Source organism: Labrus mixtus, chromosome 8 (assembly GCF_963584025.1).
Source record: "Labrus mixtus chromosome 8, fLabMix1.1, whole genome shotgun sequence".
Lineage (NCBI taxonomy): Eukaryota > Metazoa > Chordata > Actinopteri > Labriformes > Labridae > Labrus > Labrus mixtus.
The window spans coordinates 13854642-13874178 of NC_083619.1; the positions used below are offsets into that span (position 1 = coordinate 13854642).

General features: G+C 39.9%; 1 protein-coding gene across 1 annotated transcript; it reads left to right on the forward strand.

Moving 5' to 3' along the window:
• The first annotated feature begins 822 nt into the window (after window positions 1-822).
• On the forward strand, window positions 823-18059 carry stk11 (serine/threonine kinase 11). Its single transcript, XM_061044490.1, has 10 exons — window positions 823-1776; window positions 6608-6691; window positions 6896-6985; window positions 8147-8279; window positions 8466-8602; window positions 11047-11174; window positions 13655-13712; window positions 13847-14040; window positions 16300-16548; window positions 17322-18059. Exons 1-9 carry the CDS (start codon window positions 1493-1495, stop codon window positions 16506-16508), a joined length of 1317 nt encoding a protein of 438 aa, XP_060900473.1. The 5' UTR covers window positions 823-1492; the 3' UTR covers window positions 16509-16548; window positions 17322-18059.
• The last annotated feature ends 1478 nt before the right edge of the window (window positions 18060-19537 follow it).

The window sequence follows — 19537 nt, forward strand, 5'->3', positions numbered from 1 at the left end:
ACCTGAATGGAAAGACTGAAACCGAGTGTCGGAACATTTTACCGACACCCCTCGTGAAACAGTTTTTCAACAAGAGACCTGCACAAAGGGAGGAAAAAGGTGACGAAAACACAAGTTGACCCGGTTCCAGGTGAGATCCGGGATTAGTACTAAACTAGTTACCCTGTTAACTATGTAGCTAGCTCGCGTTAGCTGGCTGGTTGTTTTCTTCAGTGTCGAGGTCCAGATTATATGTGAGAGCTCACTGGTGAAATGCGTTTTTATTACGAGTTATGATGTTATTCCACTCAAGTGTGCTTGACGCCTTTTTATAAAACTGTTTCACCGGCAAACGAAAGTGAAGTTGGAAACATTAATCTCACGGAGTTGGCTAGCTTAGCCCCCGTTAGCTTCAGCTGTGTGACGACGTTTTTGGACATCTCCCCCAGCCGCTCACACTTTGTCCTCTTGCACATTCATTTAGTTTCCACTGTTTAAACGCAGGCTTTTGGGGTTTAAATCTGCTGTGGGGGGGATGAAGAAGAAGCATGTAGTAATAGATGACGTTAGCCTACAAGCTAATACTTAAGACTCATGATATATATTTAATATGAACATCTCTTCATCTGCAGCTCCCAGCCCTTTCAATTTAAGTATGTAGTTAAATGTGTTTTTGTTTAAATACAGTTTCTACGTGCTTATTGAAACCCTCAGCAGCGTGTTGTTAACCCTTTAAGGTGTTGATGTCAGATTGTTTATCTAATGAGGCTTATTCCGTTCAGAAGCTAGAAAAACCTCTATCTGTACCTTATTTCATTAAAGTCGTAATGCCCTTGTTTACAGGCACCAGCCGTGGGAGGATGGAGGAGACCTGAGGAGGGGTCGACACAGTCAGTCTACAGGAGCCGGGCTGATACTGCTGCATGCGTTTGGCTGTAGATCTGTGCTTGGATACAGTCCAGCTGTACACACACGTGTTCCCTGAGAAAACTATGCTATGAAGCATGGACCTTTGACAGAAATGCCTTGCTGCATGGCCTTGAAACAGGACTGGTTCCCCCCACCTAAGGCTGTATGGTAATAAATGTATGTAGACGTGATCTAGAGTAAAGCAGAGAAGGATTCAAGATCCATTTCATCTGTCATTTTCTTTATGTATCCGCATACATAAAAACATTCTGATTGCACTTGTCACTGAAGTAGAACAAAATGCAAAGTTTAAGCACCAACTTGGCACTGGACCCCACTGCTTTCCCACCTCTGTTTGCACCAATGGAGTTACCCTAATGTTTACAAATTGGGATCGATCCTGCACCTTCTCCCTCAACTCTCAGGCTTGATTCCCACCTTCTCACATGTTCAGTATTTTGTAATTCAGCTGTAATTCATCTTGAGGATTTCAAATTCTCAATCCAGAGCTGAAAGGTTACCAGTGGATTACCCTCCAGCAGAAATCATAGCTATTTGCGAACATTTTTGCACAGAAAGCTAAGCTGTGGCTGTAGAACTAGTCATGAGTACCGGCGAGCTGCATCATCTTGACTATCTTAATGAAAATGAACTGATGGAGATGGATACGTTCATTCATCGCATTGACTCTACTGAGGTCATCTACCAGCCCCGGAGAAAGAGAGCTAAGCTGATAGGAAAGTACTTGATGGGGGACCTGCTGGGGGAAGGATCTTATGGCAAAGTGAAGGAGATGCTGGACTCAGAGACTCTTTGTCGCAGGGCTGTCAAAATATTGAAGAAGAAGAAGCTGAGGCGGATTCCCAATGGAGAAGCCAATGTGAAAAAGTGAGTATGCTTAGGTTTATTAGCTCTGTGTAACACAAGTGTTACACATTTCTCACCTGTACACTTTGTCTTTTGCATGCTAAAACTTGTAAAAGCCTTATGGCTCAAATATTTCGCTTCGAATAGATGAAATTAATAGAATCCCCCATTAAAATGCTTCAGCATGTTTTTGAATTTAGATGTCCAAATTTAAATATACAGAATTGTGCTCTGCATCACTAGTAACCATGCCCAAAAATGGGCATTAAGCACACCCTAGGTATTCTTCATCATCTAGTGGATTAAAAGCTCTTTCAGCTTGTGTCTAAAAGTTTGCCTATTTAATACACTAATTTATTTATTTATTACATCTCATAATGTTAATAAGGGTATTTAAAAACGGTTGTCAAAATCAGTTTACAATGATTTTTAAATAATAATATTACGGTAATTGCATGGTTAAGTACTGAACGGCTAATACAGAAGTTATGTGGCCAACAAAGCCTCAGCCTTGCTCGCATAGAAACACAACAATTTCACCATTCAAGAGTCATAAGAAGACAGATAGCTGCTGAATGACTTAAAAAATGTAGAATGAAACAGTCAGAGTACATTTCACATTATGTACTTACACATCACAGATGCAGTTTTTTCTTAGTTGAAGGCTAATTATACTTTTCAAAACCAGATTTTATAATTCAATATCGACTCTACACTCTCTGTTTGAATGCCATCTTCCTGTCATGTCTATATAAGGTTAAACCCTTGTTTCCAAATGAGTGTCAGAAGTTTTAATCACACAGTACTTTATTAAATATGACTCCAGCCTCTCACTGCGGGACTGCACTAATTAGAGAGGGAGCTTTAGAAAACTGTCAAAATTAGTTCACTCAGAGAGATGGGGTGTTTTTAAGTGGCAGTGAGGACGGCAGCACCAGAACCACGAAATGATGAGTAGTGGTGATAGGTCAGTATGACTCATTTTTTTGGGTTTATACTGCAAAAGCTTGTATTTATCAGGTAACCAGACTTATTGTTTAGATCTTCATCCTGGGATAATGTTTTAACAATTTGAAGAAACAAAACTTAAAGTCAGGAAATACCACATTGCTCCTGCTCAGTTTGGGACTGAAAGATTTCTTCCAGCAGCAGCTGCAGTTTTCTATCAGTCTCTACACTGAGACCCTTCAGCCATGGTGCTGTGAATGAATGAAGACAAAAGAAATCTCGGGCAAATCTTTAACTTTGTTATTTAGATCAACCAAGAGGAAAGCTTGCTATTTCCAAGCCTTGATCTTTCCGCAGGGTCGTAATATAATGAAAAATGTCCTTGTTAGAAGGCCATTAAGAGGCCGGGGAAACGGTGCTGTGGGGTAGACACTGCATGCTACAACTGTTCCCTGGGTTGAAAAAATCCCTCATGACAGTTTGGTTAGTGATTGCCAGAAGTGAAGGTTGAAAATAAAATGAACGCAGTGAAACAGAGTGAGGTGATTGAAACCCTTATGCTATTTGCAAGAAAAGTGTGTCTAGGACTACAGAGAGTACTTAATGGACACAACATAAAGCTGCGGAGGTATTACTTACGCTGTTTTCTCATGTGCAGATTATGCTCCCCTGAAAACTTTAAGGAAGTGTCAGTTCAGAGTTGCCTGTTCACATAGACACCTTACAGCGGAAAACTCTCCCTGTTGGAAGGGCGGCAGGTGGAAGGACACATTGTAATAGTCTATGATGCCATTATTTGCCTTTATGTCAGTGTTAAGTGTAATTGGACATGTTTACAGAATCATCTTTAGAGTGTCGAAGAACATACTGGCAAGCAGAAAAGAATATGAAGCAGCTTCATGCCATGCAGCAGGCTGATCGTACCAGTTGCTCTCCGGTGGTGGTGGGATATAAACATCACCACCCCTTCCCGCTTGCCTGTGGTAAATTTTCCCACTAAATGCAGGAATGTTACAAGGGCCCAGGTAATGTCAGGATGAAAACTACGTCTGTTTGCGTTCACACACATGTAGCTAACCTGAAAACTAAGTTGTAACTAACTATTGTTTTCATATTGATTAATCTGCTGATTGTTTCACAGATGCATCTTTAACTCCTTAAGTCTTTAAAATGTTAGAATTTTTTTATTTTAATATTGGTCTTTAAATTGCTTTGAACACCAATATTAAATAAAAACATAGACTCATCATCTATTGTCATGAACGACAGAAAAAAAGCAGGAATTCCTAAATTTAAAGAAACTGGAAGCAGCTGACATAAAACCTTTTTTTAATGACAGAAATATTTAATGAATTGTCAGTTTTGTTTATTTATTTGGCTCTGGTCAAGAACTGAAGGCAGTTGTTGTATTTATTATTTCTTAAAAACAAAAACAATTATGTCCTTAAGTGGCATAACTTAAGACTAGGCCTCAGCCATTTCCATAATTTGTGGTTCAGCAGGTTGAGCAGCTTTTTACAGATGAACACTGAGAAACTTTAACTGTAGAGGACTGATTAAAACGTGAACATAGTCTCAAGGCTGTAACTGCTGACAAATGAGCCTTTACTAGTTTCTGACTTATAAAGAATAAATACTGGTAGTTATGTTGTGTATTAAATTCAAAATGTAAAGTCAAATGGTACAATTTGTGTAAATGATTTTCACAAATTGGAAAATTGGAGTCACACATCATAGAGACGGTAGTTATCCAGGGCCTTGTGCTGCAGGTGTACAGCTCCTTAAAACTAATTCTGTCCAAATTTTCCATGTAATTCATTTTATTGTGTCATCCTGGTGTTGTACCAAATGTCCTTTATAACATCAATTATTTTTAATCCCCTCCCTGAAGTCAGGTTGGATAATCTGGAGTCTTGTCCATGCTTAAATCTCCTCAGAGATGTCTTTTTTTCTCTTCCAAGCTTTACTGATATTTTAGGCCAAAGCCACAGCGTTAGACGACATGGTTGTGGCTCCCTTGGTGAAGGTCTTATGTGTCCCAGTCTGAGGAAGCTTGATCCCTAATCCTGTGAAGGCCTGTCTGTGTGTGAATGCAATAGTAGGCCGCCAGCTACTCCATTCAACCTCTGTTTTGCATTCCTGTCTGCCAAACACTTCCTACTTTGACATGGTTGCCATGGGGATGGGCATGCTCATTCTGGCATTGATCTAGCAATGCCACTCCTGTTTCTACAACAACTGTCCAGGAATGCAGATCCCTTGTTTGGTATGACAAAAGGGCACAAGGATGCATACATTTACTGTTAACAAGCTCCTGACATCCCAGTGCTGGTGAATCATTTTATCAGTTTTTTTAGGCTGCTGCTTGCTGCTGCTTCATGCTAGAGAAGCTGCCGTATCACAGATTCCTGAATTCCTCAAAGCTTTGCAGTCTGTGTACATAAGCACATAAGGTCCATCAACACAGATTGGACTGCAGCGGTCATGGTGCTTCAGTGGCAGCGCTGCTCTGTTTAAAAATCTGTTTTATGGAAACATTCAGGGATACAGATGCAACTTGGTTTGTTACATTTCAGAAACGTCATCTGCAGGGCTGATGTGCTGTTAAAAGCGGGGCTATTGATTATGCCTAACCATATGTAAATCACATTTCTGCTCTTCTGTGTGCATGTGGTGACTCTGTATTTTTATCAGTGCAGTGATGCAGCAGTAAGTGCTTGTGTGCGTCTGAGGGCAGGCAAGAGGCTGACTCGGTCAGAATATCCATTTGTCAGGGGTAAGATGATTGTATATGAGGCAGAGCACTGACACAGCTCCTAAACTGCTGGCTGATAAGGGAAAGAAAAGCTCCAAAAGGTTTTGTGAGATTGTGTCAAAAGTAAAACAGGCACTCTCCTTTTTTTTTTTTTAGCTTTGAGCTGTTAATGTTTCATACGATAAATCAAATGTGTTATTTCTGGGAGATGTAGGAATAAAATTAAATAACAGAAATATTTTTATCTCATATAATTCTTAATATATTCACTGAGAACAGAAATGGAGACTTGCACATCATTGTATCTACTCACTCACTTGTCACTCTACTCACTTATAGTATGCATGTTTGATAGACAGAACTCCACAGTGAGCACATTGGACTGATATGATGTTGGAGGGAAATTAATTTAACCAATGCCATTATTTAGGATTTTTGATCTCCTACAATGCAACTCTACAGGCTCAAACTGATGGCCTTCACTGGCAAGTCTTTCTGCATCCCTTTTCACTGGGCTCTGCATTAAGACAAGCATACACTGCTATTTGAAATAGTTTAGATGACTGGACTAATTGTTTATGAAAAGTCTTGGTATTTCCATTCGAGCGTGCATGTGGCGATGTCTGCTTCTTTATCTGTGCACTTCCGATCCAAATTCATTAGTGTCGCCTCTCACAGCTCTCTGATGAATGTTGAGTCTCCTGGTGGTTCAGTCATGCTGCAGTTTTAAATCTCCTCTCCTTCTGTAGCAAAGTGTCAGGATCTCTGTGTTTATGGGACTGTTGTAATTCACTGCTGCTGCACCCAGCCAACATCAAGTCCTACAGTATCATTCTTGCAACTCTGTTTCCCGTCATCACCTTTTAAAGAGTCTCTTATGGGATTTACTCTTAATTTTAGTGGACACACACAGAGGGTTAAGGGTTTGTTGCTCACAAAATTAATTAAAAATGTATGTGAAAATACAAAACAGAAACTACTGACTGAAGTGATTTGAGTTGCCAGAGCCTCATTGCTTTTGTATGACACCTGCTTCTATAGCCAGCATTAACTGCAGTCTAGGCCAGAATGTGATCAAATAGCTCTCAGGCTTTGTATTTGCTTGATTAATCCCTCACTTGTTGTTTTTGCTCTTGTGTCCATTTATAGGGAGATTCAGCTGCTAAGAAGACTCCAACACAAGAATGTGATTCAATTGGTGGATGTGCTCTATAATGAAGAGAAGCAGAAAATATATCCTTATTGTGTTGTATAAATGTGGATGTGCTTTTTCATATATAAGGATTCGGTCATTACAGGCAATAAATTATGCTTTTGGTAGAATTGATTTGAATGCAAAAGTATTTCTAGTTGTTAGTGATCAGCTGTCTAGTAATAATCTCCCTTAATTAAAGGATCTGTTTTTTTGGTTTGGCAAATCCTTGACTCCTACCTTACGTATATGGTGATGGAGTATTGCGTTTGTGGGATGCAAGAAATGCTGGACAGCGTCCCAGAAAAAAGGTTTCCAGTATTTCAAGCTCACGGGTAAGTCTCTGCGCACCCCCCCCCCCCCCCCCTCTGCTCCCTCTTTCTCTCAGTGTCTCTGCTATATTTAGTCTGAGTCTCTCTGCAGCCATTGCTCCAAAGCTAAGTTTAGATTCAAGAAAGACTGCAAGGCCTCTACTGTCACAATAACTGCCCATTGATTGTGTGAAACATGGTCATTGTCTGAAAGCTACTGAAGCATTAAGACTGAGTCAGGGTTCATCTGACATCAGAGATAATAGTTTAAGATGCATATTGTTGTTCATGTGGGATTGAATGAAACTCATACACCCAGTGATGTTGATAGGTTTTTCAATGAAGTGAGACCTCAAGACCCACGGGTGAGTAGAGTGGGTCCCTGGTAAATGGAAGCGATCCAAAATCAAATGTATTAACTCTTGTTTGATGATGATATTATATAATATGGATATATAATTTACAGATATATTAACGTGTGCTCCAAATGTAGCTTGTCTTGTTGTATTGAGTACAAATGACACAGTAAATGAAATTATCATTTGAAAAGCTATTTGTATGTGTATGTTGGTTAACACATGACATTCTGGTTTATTTTGAAAGGGTGCCGAGGTAGAGGAGGCAGAAAATACAGCTACAGTATTTTTTTTCTTCTTTTCCTGTGGCATTTTTAAAACATTTTTCCTTTGAATGCTAACTCAGGAAAAACGGGATCGCGCTGGTTAAGGGATGCGCCATTAGAAAGTATTTTTTAACAGTCACAGGAGTATGTTTTTTATTTATTTCACTACAGCAGGTTCCCTGTAGTGTTAAAGTACAAACAGCATTAGTGATGGAAACGTGAGTTTATTCACCACTTCTTTTTGAAAAGTCAACCTTAATTGTTGAAATGAAATCCATGATGACTGGCTAGTTGTTGTAAACTAACATGTTGAGAGACTGTGCACACTGGTTCTTGTCTGTGCTGATAGAAACAGTTTTTTTTGCTGATTTTACACAGGTTTGTTGTTAACAATGGATCTTTCTGTATTGGAAAGATGAGGTGTGTCCCTGACACGCTTGGATACTGAGTTTACTGCGTCCTTCAAGATTTTAATGCGTCAAGAATGAAGGACGTCTGCCTAGCAACATCACTGTACAACCCTCTTTAATTCATATGTATTGACAACTCGGTTTTCTTTTCAGGTATTTTTGCCAACTTTTAGATGGCCTTGAATATTTGCACAGCCAGGGAATAGTTCACAAAGACATTAAACCAGGGAATCTGCTGCTGACCACAGACGGGGCACTTAAAATCTCCGACCTTGGAGTAGCAGAGGTAAGCTCGGGTTTTAGCCCTGGGAGAGCACGTTTGTTTTATTTAACAGTACCATCATGTCTACTCATTTTTTTTACCATTTACACATGTCTTGCCAATTGTTAGTGGTAGTTACATGACAAATGTCCAATTAGCTGGAGAAACCTCTTAAGTCCATACTTATCTCACTCTCTTTACATGTTTCAGGCCCTTCACCCATTTGCAGAGGATGACACATGTCGCACCAGTCAGGGCTCTCCGGCCTTCCAGCCTCCAGAGATCGCCAACGGACTGGACACCTTTTCAGGGTTCAAAGTGGACATTTGGTCTGCTGGGGTAACACTGTGAGTAGTCAGAGAATCTTTAAAAACTCATAGTGTTTTATAAGACACAAGATCCGATTAGTAGTATTGTTTCCTGACACAATCAGATATTGATAGCTTGTTAGAGAGAATTTCTCCTGCTCATGGACCAACTGATGGTCAATTATCAGCCTGTTCGACAGTGATCTGTGACTGGCCGGTCGTCACCATAGACTGTAAATATTAACAGATGAAGCCTGAGTGACGTCGACCATCTGTTACTGCAGGGGGCTTTGGGAGCCCATCAATGGCGGTTGCCAAGCTGGAAATGCTGTCTCAGCCTAACTTTCATTCAACCTAACAACAGGCTAACAGCTGGAGCTGAGGCGGGTTTAAAGCCTCCTAACAAACCACTAACATCGCACCCACCCATCTATCAGGTCAGCTACGCGCCTTATTGTGAATAACTCTTATCCTTCATTAAATCAAAACGGATGAGTTATCAAAAAAATCACCCCGTATAGTGTGTGCCAATACAGTAATGAACTATTCAGACCAATTTCAATTTGTGAACCAGGCTGTTAACGTGTAAATTTCTGGAGTTAAAAAAAGCTTTTTCGAGTGTGGTGTGAATGTGACTTTGGTTTTTCTGCAGCCAGCTTCAAGCGGACACTCGACAAACAGCAGGTTTTTGCACTTCTGCATTGGCATTTTTCAACACCAGAGGTTACTGCTTGGTCATCACAATCATGCCAATCTCAGAATAACACACCAACTGAAAATGTCATGTGCACCGCGACAAAAACTAACAGCCACACACAAGCTTACACTGTAGGCAGTGTGCACGGGAGGTACCTATCAGCAAAGAAGAACAAGCTTTGAAATACTAGAGAATGAAACAGAGAAAGTTGCTCCTTGTACCAGAAGGTAAAGGGGAGCAAAGTACGCTTAAATATTATTTCATCAATGTTCCTAAAATAATCTTGGGTTGCAGTGGGACACTTAAATGATTAAAGCTTTTGAGCATGTGATTCAAAAGTTTGATCTGCTGTGAGGCTTATCACTACACAGGAAATATTATAAGTTAATGCTTATTGAGAAATAAACTACATAAAATCATTTTACAACAGCAAATACAGTTCAACGACACAGAGAGAGAGAGAGAGAGAGAGAGAGAGGCAGACATCTAAGAGACTGCAATAGTCTCTAATGAAATAGTCACCAATTGTAGTCATTTGTTTTGTAATTCATCCTTCATGAGTCGGGGTGAATGCAGCTGAAGAGAGTGAAGCAGTACACTTCTCTTTCTCTTATTTGATGTATTAATAAGTAAAATGAATCAACTAGAGATGAAGAGAGTGTTAATGACAGCTGTTTGAATCTTTCTAGAATGTGCACTTAATGCAGTAAATACAAGTGATGTATTATTTTAATAGACAGACAGTTTTATTTAACAAATATAAGGACACTTCCAAACTTTTTGAAATCTTGAATTGGCTAAAGAGAGTGCAATCGATGCATCTCTGCTTTCTCATCCTCCTTTCATCGTGAGCTCTAAGCATCACTGAGGTTACTAAAGATTAATTGTCACGCTTAAGAGACAACCTGACTTATTAAACATTTCATTCTGTTCTCCTTCGGCAATATCCTCAAATAGAGTCTTTACTGATGCTGGTCTTTGTATGCAAAGTGTAGGATATAAGGGGATGAATACATTAACTCAGATGAGACAGAGCGGTTTGACAAATCATTGTGTATGTGGGCATGTTAGGCTGTTATCACCAGAGCTGTGGTTAACACATATGAAGGTGTATTGCTGTTAGATTTTAGATTGCAGGAGATTATAATATATTATAACCCTTCGTTGATTAATACTGTGTAAGTCAAATCTCTGCAGTTTTGTTTCTTAGCTGCAATGTACACTGAGCAACGCATGAGTAAAATTGTGCTTCAAACTTACAGAGTCTGAAAATGACCACAAAACTGACTGAGGAGAAGGGGGATCAAAACAGAGGGCAGCATGATGCCTTATCAGCTGCTCCCACTCTCTCTAGCCTGGTCATGACCGTCAGTGAAGTTGGTTAAACCACTTTTTTAACCAGATGTCGATACATCTTCCTCTACTGCTATCCACCCTGACTGACTGTGTAGGAGATAGAGATGCTCTGTGTTTCACTAACATTTAATTTAATACTTCTCAGACTTTCTTCACTTCACAGAGGACAGACAGTCATAAAATGTTGGTCCTATAGGTACACCCTGACTCTTTTGTTGACTGATACACCAGTTAAGTGTGGCACTGAATTAATTAACAAAGGGAGAAATAGTCAAAGCTTGGTGATGAACAGTCCGATGCTTTTAGACTGACAACTTTCTGAGTTGTACGCTCATCTTAATTTCATGTATATCAAACATTAGATATGTCACTGTGTCGCAGTTTATGAAACACTAACAGTATTTATTGACTTCTGCTTCCATTCATTCAGATACAACATTACGACTAGTCTGTATCCATTTGAGGGAGACAACATCTATAAGCTATTTGAGAACATTGGAAAAGGTGACTTCACAATTCCTGAGGACTGTGGACCCCTCCTGTCGGACCTGCTGCAAGGTGAGTGTGGTTTACAGCTCAATATTTAAATGTAACGCTGTAAGAGTGTAGCTAGATATCTGTGCTGTAGTGGCTGAGTGTAGGATTGATCCATTGACTGATATATTTTTGCCTCTTTAACAGAGGTAGTGGAAAGGCTTGCTCTAATGGACACACCTACCCATTCACACACAGATAACAGAGACTGTTATGTTAAGTGTCTATCAGTATTAACTACCCATTCATAAACATTCACACACTGACGACAAAGCAGCAGGAGCAACTTGGGGTCAAGTTTCTTTCCAAAGGACACATGTGGCCGCAGGAGCTGGGAATCAAACCCCTCACCTTCCGGTTGAGAGACAACAGACTCTACCACTAAACCACAGCCGCCCTGATCGAGTAGCATCTGTATGCTCTGCAGGTTTATAGAGAGACAGAGAGAGTAGATCCGCTGTTTCTCCCGTAATGCAATTATTGTGGTCCGACAGCTCATGTTAAGTATAAGCCTTCTAATGCTGCTGTTTTTGTTCAACTGTTTGCTCATAGCTATGCTACGTCTGTCTACACAAAGGCCCACCTGTTGTGATAACGGAGTCACGAGTGAAACTTAAAAACAAAGTTTTGTTAAGGCAACTTAATGCAACATTCTGCTGAAGGAGCAGAAACACACAGGCAGAGAGAAAGGATAGAGGTGATGATGTCAACCTTGTAGGTTGGTGTAAAAAAAAAAAAAAAAAAAATTATGTGTTAGGTGGTATAATCAGGATGCTGCCTTGAAGGGATATCAGTCAGCATCTCTCTCACTTTCTCTCACTCTCTCTGCACTGTGTCACTTCCTCACAGCTTGGCCATGTGTCCGAAATTAATCACACTCTGCTTTCTGTTTAAATTAGCATTTCTTTGCCATTATTATAAGTCTATAAACAAAACTAAAGTAAATCCAGTCATGTCAAAGGATACATGTGAAATATACAAAAGCTAACTAAACCTACAGCTTTATAAATTCTGCAGGGCTAGAAAAATAATGGTGCAATTAACACAATAACTATATAATAATTCAAAAATATAGTATTCAAAAATAATTAATTTATCATGGGTGTAAAGAAAATGCTAGATGAACTCTGAGATGGCAGAAAAGACAGAACACACAAGAGTAGATCATCATTTTAAAATGCTGCAGAAAAGGTACAAACTGGTGCATCAAATAGATCCTAATGCTGGAACAGATTTGTTCGGTGCTAAAAATGGTCTGCAAGAAAAAATGCTGATTGTGTCAACTATTGAACAGCAAATATTTTACTATTTAATGGCATTGACTAACATGTTGCTGCCAAAGTCAAAGAAATATTTTAGTAGTTTAGTATTTGTTTATTTCTTCTTTTTTTAAAAAAATCTGTAGTATGTGTGGTTTTTTTTGTTTTGTTTTCATCCTTTCCTTATTACATCCATGGAAGTTGGCCAGGTTTGTCCTGATGGCAGTAATATGTATACACTGCATAATATTTCCTGTGTCCATCCAGTAGATGGTGCTGTGACACTGAATGTCACTGTGATTCCTTAGCACAGGAGGGTCCCTCTAAACTGTAGAAATCCCTTCTGCTGTTGACGTAGTTTCCATTGATCTTGAGCCACTCGCAGAATACTAAAGACATCACAGTCAAGCATCCCTTTTCCAGAGAATGCTGCAATGCTCCTGCTCCGTTCATAGTGAAACGTATAACCAGCCAAACGACATGTTGTTAAGATTCTCACGGCAGCTAAATAAAACCCTAGAACGGAGATTGTTATACATCCTATCCTATTTCTTCAATATTTGAAATGACTTTGTCACGAGAAGGTATTTCGAACAGTCTCTCAACCTGCATGATCAACCATGACTAAGGGGGAAAAAAACATCCTGTTCTGGTGCTCTGAAAACTCATCATCCCTCCATCCCCCATTTTGTGGGTGTGACGTCTGTGTGTGATGACGCAGCACCTTAGAGATTGTCAGTCCATAATTACATGGTCTAAAATAAGACTAGCGCCACAAAAGGTGTCCTTCAGCAGGCGCAGCACTACTATCAGCACTCTGCATGCTGCCGCTCTCTGCCTATTGGGAGGCAATTACATTATTAGGTGTGGATAGGCACTGCATCATCATCATCATCATCACTGCTGCCTTATCACACGGACACTCTGCTTCTCCCACAGATTCCCCACTATATGATAATTAAGGAACAACATCTTCATTACATTTGTACAGCTGTTATGCTACTCACATTGATGTTTCTTTACTGTACCTCATTGACTCCTTAAGCTTTGCAGAATGCCCTGAAACTGTGATATATGTGATTATTACTTGCATTAATTCATCTTCCGTGGATGAGTTTATCGTGTCGTTAACTCACCACTCACAGTCTCTGCAGCCTCCCACTAGTTTATTTAAAACACTTGACAGAGAGAGAGGTGTGAGTGTAGAATCTGTGTTGACCTTTATAATGTTTGTTTGTTTGTCAGGAATGCTCGAGTACGACCCTGCAAAGAGGTTTTCCATACAGAACATAAGGCAACACAAGTGAGTGATTGTATAGAGTGATCACTTTTATTCAAATTAATTATGTGCACATTTAAAAAGTCCTTACCTGCAGCATTTTTTTTAAAGAAGCATTAAAGATTGATTTGTTGCTAACATGTTCATTTTTTTAACAGCTGGGTGCGTAAGAAACACCCTCCGTCTGAGCCCCCTGTGCCCATCCCAGCCAGTGCAGAGAGCAGGGATCCCTGGCGGAGTATGACGGTGGTGCCCTACCTGGAGGATCTGCACGGCTACACAGAGGAGGATGATGACGATCTGTACGACGGAGAGGATGAGATCATCTACACTCAGGACTTCACAGTGCCAGGTGAGGAGGAGCTCAAACCTTTCTTACAGGTTAACTTGAGCTTATTTGAAAAAGTTTTATTTGAACATTTTGGGTTACAACAGTGTTGATGTGTTGATGACAATGTATTTAGTGTTGTTGTTGTTGTTAATTCTGTATTCTTTCGGTTTGACTTTGAGAAGATGGTTAGCTGTCTGTCTGCTGCCTCATTGTCAGCCACTTCCTCCTCTCCAATGACGAATATGTACCATCTTTCTTACAAATACATTGTGTGAATACGCAGCTCCCGCTATGCCGTGCTTCTGCAAAGAGGCAACGCAAAGTGAATTCACAGACTAGGACGCCAATATTACGTCATCGGTGAATCAATATGACTATACGAAGATGTGATGACGGCGGAGTTTAGTTACTGCACTTAAAAGAAAAAAAGCCTTTTGAAAAGGGGCTTGAGAAATAAACTGTAAATACATAGCCTGCATCTTCGATAAACCATGGGGGAAGGTGCTTGATTTGGTTTAAATGTAGCCAGAGGCACATTTCACACTACCAGCTGTGTGTGTTTTCTGTCCTCTGCATGCATGTGTCTAGCTCAGCCTCGCTCTCATCTAAAAAGACATGAGAAATATCCAGAAAATATTAGGCATTATTATTAAAACTGACCACCTCACAAACCTCCAAAAGGGAAATATCTTTCTTTATTTATTTCATTTAATTATTTTTTTTTTATTTTTTTTTTTTTATTCCTGTCAAAGTTTATAATACGGGTATCATGAGAGTCCTAAATCTCTGCCTCTGATTGGTTTTTACAGTGTCTACCTTCTGTGATCATTTTCAGTGTCACATTACAAAGAACTGTTTGTTCTAAAACTGCAAATACGATGAAGTAACACATGTATGTGGGCCCTGAATCAAGACTCCATAAATAAATAGCTTCTACTGTATATCCCTTCTATTTGTTATTCTGTTGGTAATTAGTTTTCAGGCAAACCTACATTTTAGAGGGTAGGTAGATAAGTTGGAATATAAGAGACACAGAATATTGTAGGGTAGACAATAAGATCGATGCTACAGTCTATCAACAGCAGCTCAGCTTTTATTCTTAGTTCTCTTATAGTATTAACTGAATATCCAAATTAAATAGTAGGAATATTTTTTTTTAACCTACTGCAAAGCTGAGTCCCTCTCATCCACAGTAGTTTCAATTTTTTTGTCTGTCTGAAACAGAATGAAAAAATCCTTTGTCATAATACGAAGTACGACACGATTAGGAAATGCTTCATCATGAGTGCATAACATTACAGCATCACAGTTATATACTAAAACATGCGTTAAAGATAGAAATGATTACTGCACAGTGAGCCATGTTTATTGCTCTAAAGAAAGTGCATTAAATACAGTAAGACACAATCTGAGATGGCTGGTTGACTGCTTCTTGAGATGCCTGTCACTGATTAACATTGAGATATTTCTTTTAGTGAACTATACAAACTTAACCAGCCTGTTAATTGACTCTGGGTTGAGTAGGTGGCGACTTTGTCTTTGTATTTCATGTTTCCCAACTCTTCTTTTTATCTTTTCCCCCAGAATTCAGATCTTTTATCTGTTGCTAGGCAACAGCGGGTTATAATAGATGCAGTAGTCGGTGTCGGGTATCAAGAACTGGTGCCCCACATAAAACCAAATAGAGCTGCAGAATGTGAATGAAGAGGTCTAAAAATAGTCCAGTAGAGGAGGTTTTGGTGTGGGAGTCTAAATGGTTTTTCCAGGATTCACTCCCACATGCTGAGCGCCGTCGCTCACAGGATGCTGCATCTGAATTAAAAGATAGTGTGGTTAAAAACAACAACAAAAAACTGATAGAGCTGGTGCTTCTCTCTAATTCACCTCTTTAATGTTACAGCTCTTACAGTGTGTGAACTTTAAGTTTCCCAGCCACTCACTCATACCTGCAGTTGAAATCAAAAAGGCGCATTAAAGTCATGGGTCTATTTTTTTCAGCCAGCCGATTTCCTGTTGTTGTCTTCTCTTGTTTTTTCTTACAGTTGTGGGACCTGACATTTGCTAGTTTCTGCTGATAAGACATTTTGAAAGGTCTCCTCTTCAAAAACATGTATAAAGCTTTTACAGCACCAGCTCTGTTGTGACTGTTCTCTCTAACACACATGCTATTACCTCACATGTAATAAACTGTCAGTCAGCTAATCTGAATTTTTTTTTTTTGAGAGTGTTGTGAACTTGTCTTGAGCAAAATGTATTCATGTTTTTTTTGTTTTTCTTTAGGACAAGTGGCCGAAGAAGATCTGGATCAAGGGCACGCAGATCACAGTCCACCTCTAGCCAAGCCAGTTTGTGTGAACGGCACAGAGGGGGGAGGTCTGAACAGCAAGGCCAAAGCCGAGCGTCGATCCTCGTCTTCATCCAACCCCTCGCGTAAAGGAGTCTCCACAGCCAGCAAGATCCGCAAGCTCTCCACCTGCAAACAGCAATGACCTCCTCCCCTCCCTCCCTCCCTCGGCAACATCCCACCTGGTGAGTGTGTCCACTGTTACCAAAAGCTCAGACTGAATCGGCTCCATGAGTGTTAAGAGGGGCACCCTTTCAATACAGGGGAATGAGAAGTAGATTAAGAAGGAGCATAATAATAAGAAAATATAAAATAGAATAAGTTTGAACAGAGAAATGAGTATCAGGCAGTAGGGGGAGTAGAGGTGAAAGCAATGAGGGGAGAAGAAGTCTGTGTTGATATTCAGCAAGCACTGCTCTGACTCACCATTGCTCCCCAGGCAAACACATGGGCGGTTTCCTATAGTCAGAGAACTAAATCTGGACTGGTCTGGCATTGGAACATTTTAATTAATCCTTTTAGTCCAAGGCTTCGTCAAAGGCCCGTTATTCAGGCAAAGAAAATAAACAGATTTTTGTAACAAGAGCACACACCAATTTAACAGGTTGTCCCCCTCTGTCCAATTCCCACCCACAGTTTGCTCTTTGAATCTCTCACTCATACAAACCACTCACGGCATGACGCTGTTTGTCATGGGTGCACTGCAGAAGAGATGCTGTGTATTAATTTGTTCAGGCGATGACTCACTCTGGATGAGAGAAAGTGGGCTGTCGGATGTTCGTCTCTCTCTTTCTCACCCTGTAGATGAGTCTTTCCGTTTTAACTAATTATCCTCGATATTATTTTCTGACAACTTCTACTTTGAACTCCCTTTTGGTTGTGATATGTGATGACATTTAGAAATGAAAGTCCCCCCTGATGTCTGTAATATTCAGCCTTCTTTCTCTGTCTCTCTCAGGTTGATATATCCCCGTCCTTCTGTGTCCAGAGTTCACACAGTTGTGAGAGAAACCTGCTGACGTAATGCCCCTGTACCTCCTTAGACCGCTGGCCTGCAGAGTCTTATGAAGAGGCACTATAAGTGACTGGGAGGAGGAGGACAGCATGAAATGTTCTTTTTGCTCTGAGACTGAGGCACTGGCTGTGAAGATGTTTTTTTTTTCTCTCTCTCCCATACTTCGGCTACTTTCAACTCCTCTGTCATCCAGTTCTATATGCTAGTCCCCCTCTTCATCTTCTTAGGAGAGTGAAGTGTTGCACAGGACTTTAAAGACACCATCACCCATGTACCCCACCCATCCACGATCCCCCTCTCCCCCATCTTCTGTTTCTTTGACTTTTGTTTGACGGTATCCTTATGGGCAGTTTTAAAGACACATTGTGATGTGTACAAAATTAAAGAGGAAAAAAAGATGACGAATGCTATGAATAATTCTATATTTAGATCTGTGATGAGAATACTTACGAGAGTACTCTACTACCACCAAACCTAAAAAAAACTGCATGCTGTACAGAGCTGGAAGAAAGGGAGAGTACTTGGTTTGTGAACGGACTGACAGACTGAACCTTGAGATCCACCTCCTCTGACCTGTTGGGGATTTTTGATTTCCATTTAAGGTTTTTCTTTTTGTCTTTTTTCTTTTCCAATGAATATTTTTTAATTATTATTTATAAAAAAAAGATGTCCCAAACAGGATGTTTTGTTGGATGATCTTTTCTTTTTAAATTGATTTTTTTTATCCATTACACCTAAGTGGTTTATGTCCTGGTTGATCATTTTTATTTACGGTAAATTTACACGGTTTAGAGGAACCCTACACTTCTTTCTCTGAGTCAGAACCTAGAATACAAAAGCTGATGCTGCTCAGCTGCAGGTGTTGTGTCGTCACAAGCACCCATTCGCCTGTGTTCCAGTGATGTTCTTTGTTGTGCGGATCACATCAGCAGGAGCCCTGCCTCCCCCCCACCCTCTCTTACGCAGCCAGGCCTATCATCATCATCATCTGCCCCTCACTGGGAAAAGATCAGAGAGCAGGTGAGTCACAACTCTGAGGGAGGGAGAGCGCAGCGCTTATCACGTCACTAAGGTCGAAAAGAGAGACTCTCCCTTCAACGAGACACATGAGGAGGAACAATATTAAGCAATTCTTAGTAAAAGAGGATACTCCTTACTTTCTGTTTTCATGACAATATTCAGTAGCTTGTCACACAGTACAAGTTATTACGTCTGATATGACTCACACAACAGCATAAAATCAGAGTTAACAGAGTCCCTCTCGTTTTCCTCTTATTTTCTTCAGTCCTAAAACAATTTATGCCTCATTTGGTCCCACAAAGTCTAGCCTTTCTAATGGCCGCAAGACATTGAATTCTCTGCATTACTTGTTTGAGTTCTAATAAATCAGATGGTTCTCCATGGATGAGTACAAAGACGCGAGTTTCACAAGATACACACGTACTGTCGCTCGAAGCCACGTGTGTTTGAGAGGGAAAGGGACAAGCTGTACCTTTTTCAGATTCCTGTGAGACAATCTTCACACGTAGAAACGTGCTTTCATGTTGAAGAGACGCAGATTGATATAAATACAGAATCATTAATTACACTTTCCTATCCATACTGGGATAGAAAGAGAGGGAAAGCTGTGATTTTTCTAGATTTCAACACGTTTTAAAAAAAAATGATACCTGCAGAATATTAAATGAGTAAACTTATAGAAAGCCAGTATTTCCCTCGCTTTTTTAAAAACAAATCTCCTAAAATAAAACTAACAAAGTGTTGGTGCGTCTTTCCAATCTTATTTGACAATGGTCTTTAACTTCCCCCAGCCTTACTGTTGTTCTCAGACTGAAGCTCAGACGAAATTGTTCAGAAATTTGTGACAAATGTGCTTTAAAAATGCTCTACACTGTTGGTTGTTGAACAGCATAAAGAAGTTCATTTTTATTTCCAGCTGTGGTTTAACACACTTTTTGTTCTCTGTTGTATTTTTTATACAGCAGCAGAGCAAGTGATGTGGGATTTACTTAAAAAATAAACGGAGGTCCCAGCATTTGTGCATATGACAGAACATGTCGAGCAGACTAGCTGCATTTTTCTATAAGCTTTCATTGTTAATATTGATTTCTTGTGTTTTCAGTTAAGAATAATTATAACATAACCAGACTTAATTAGTA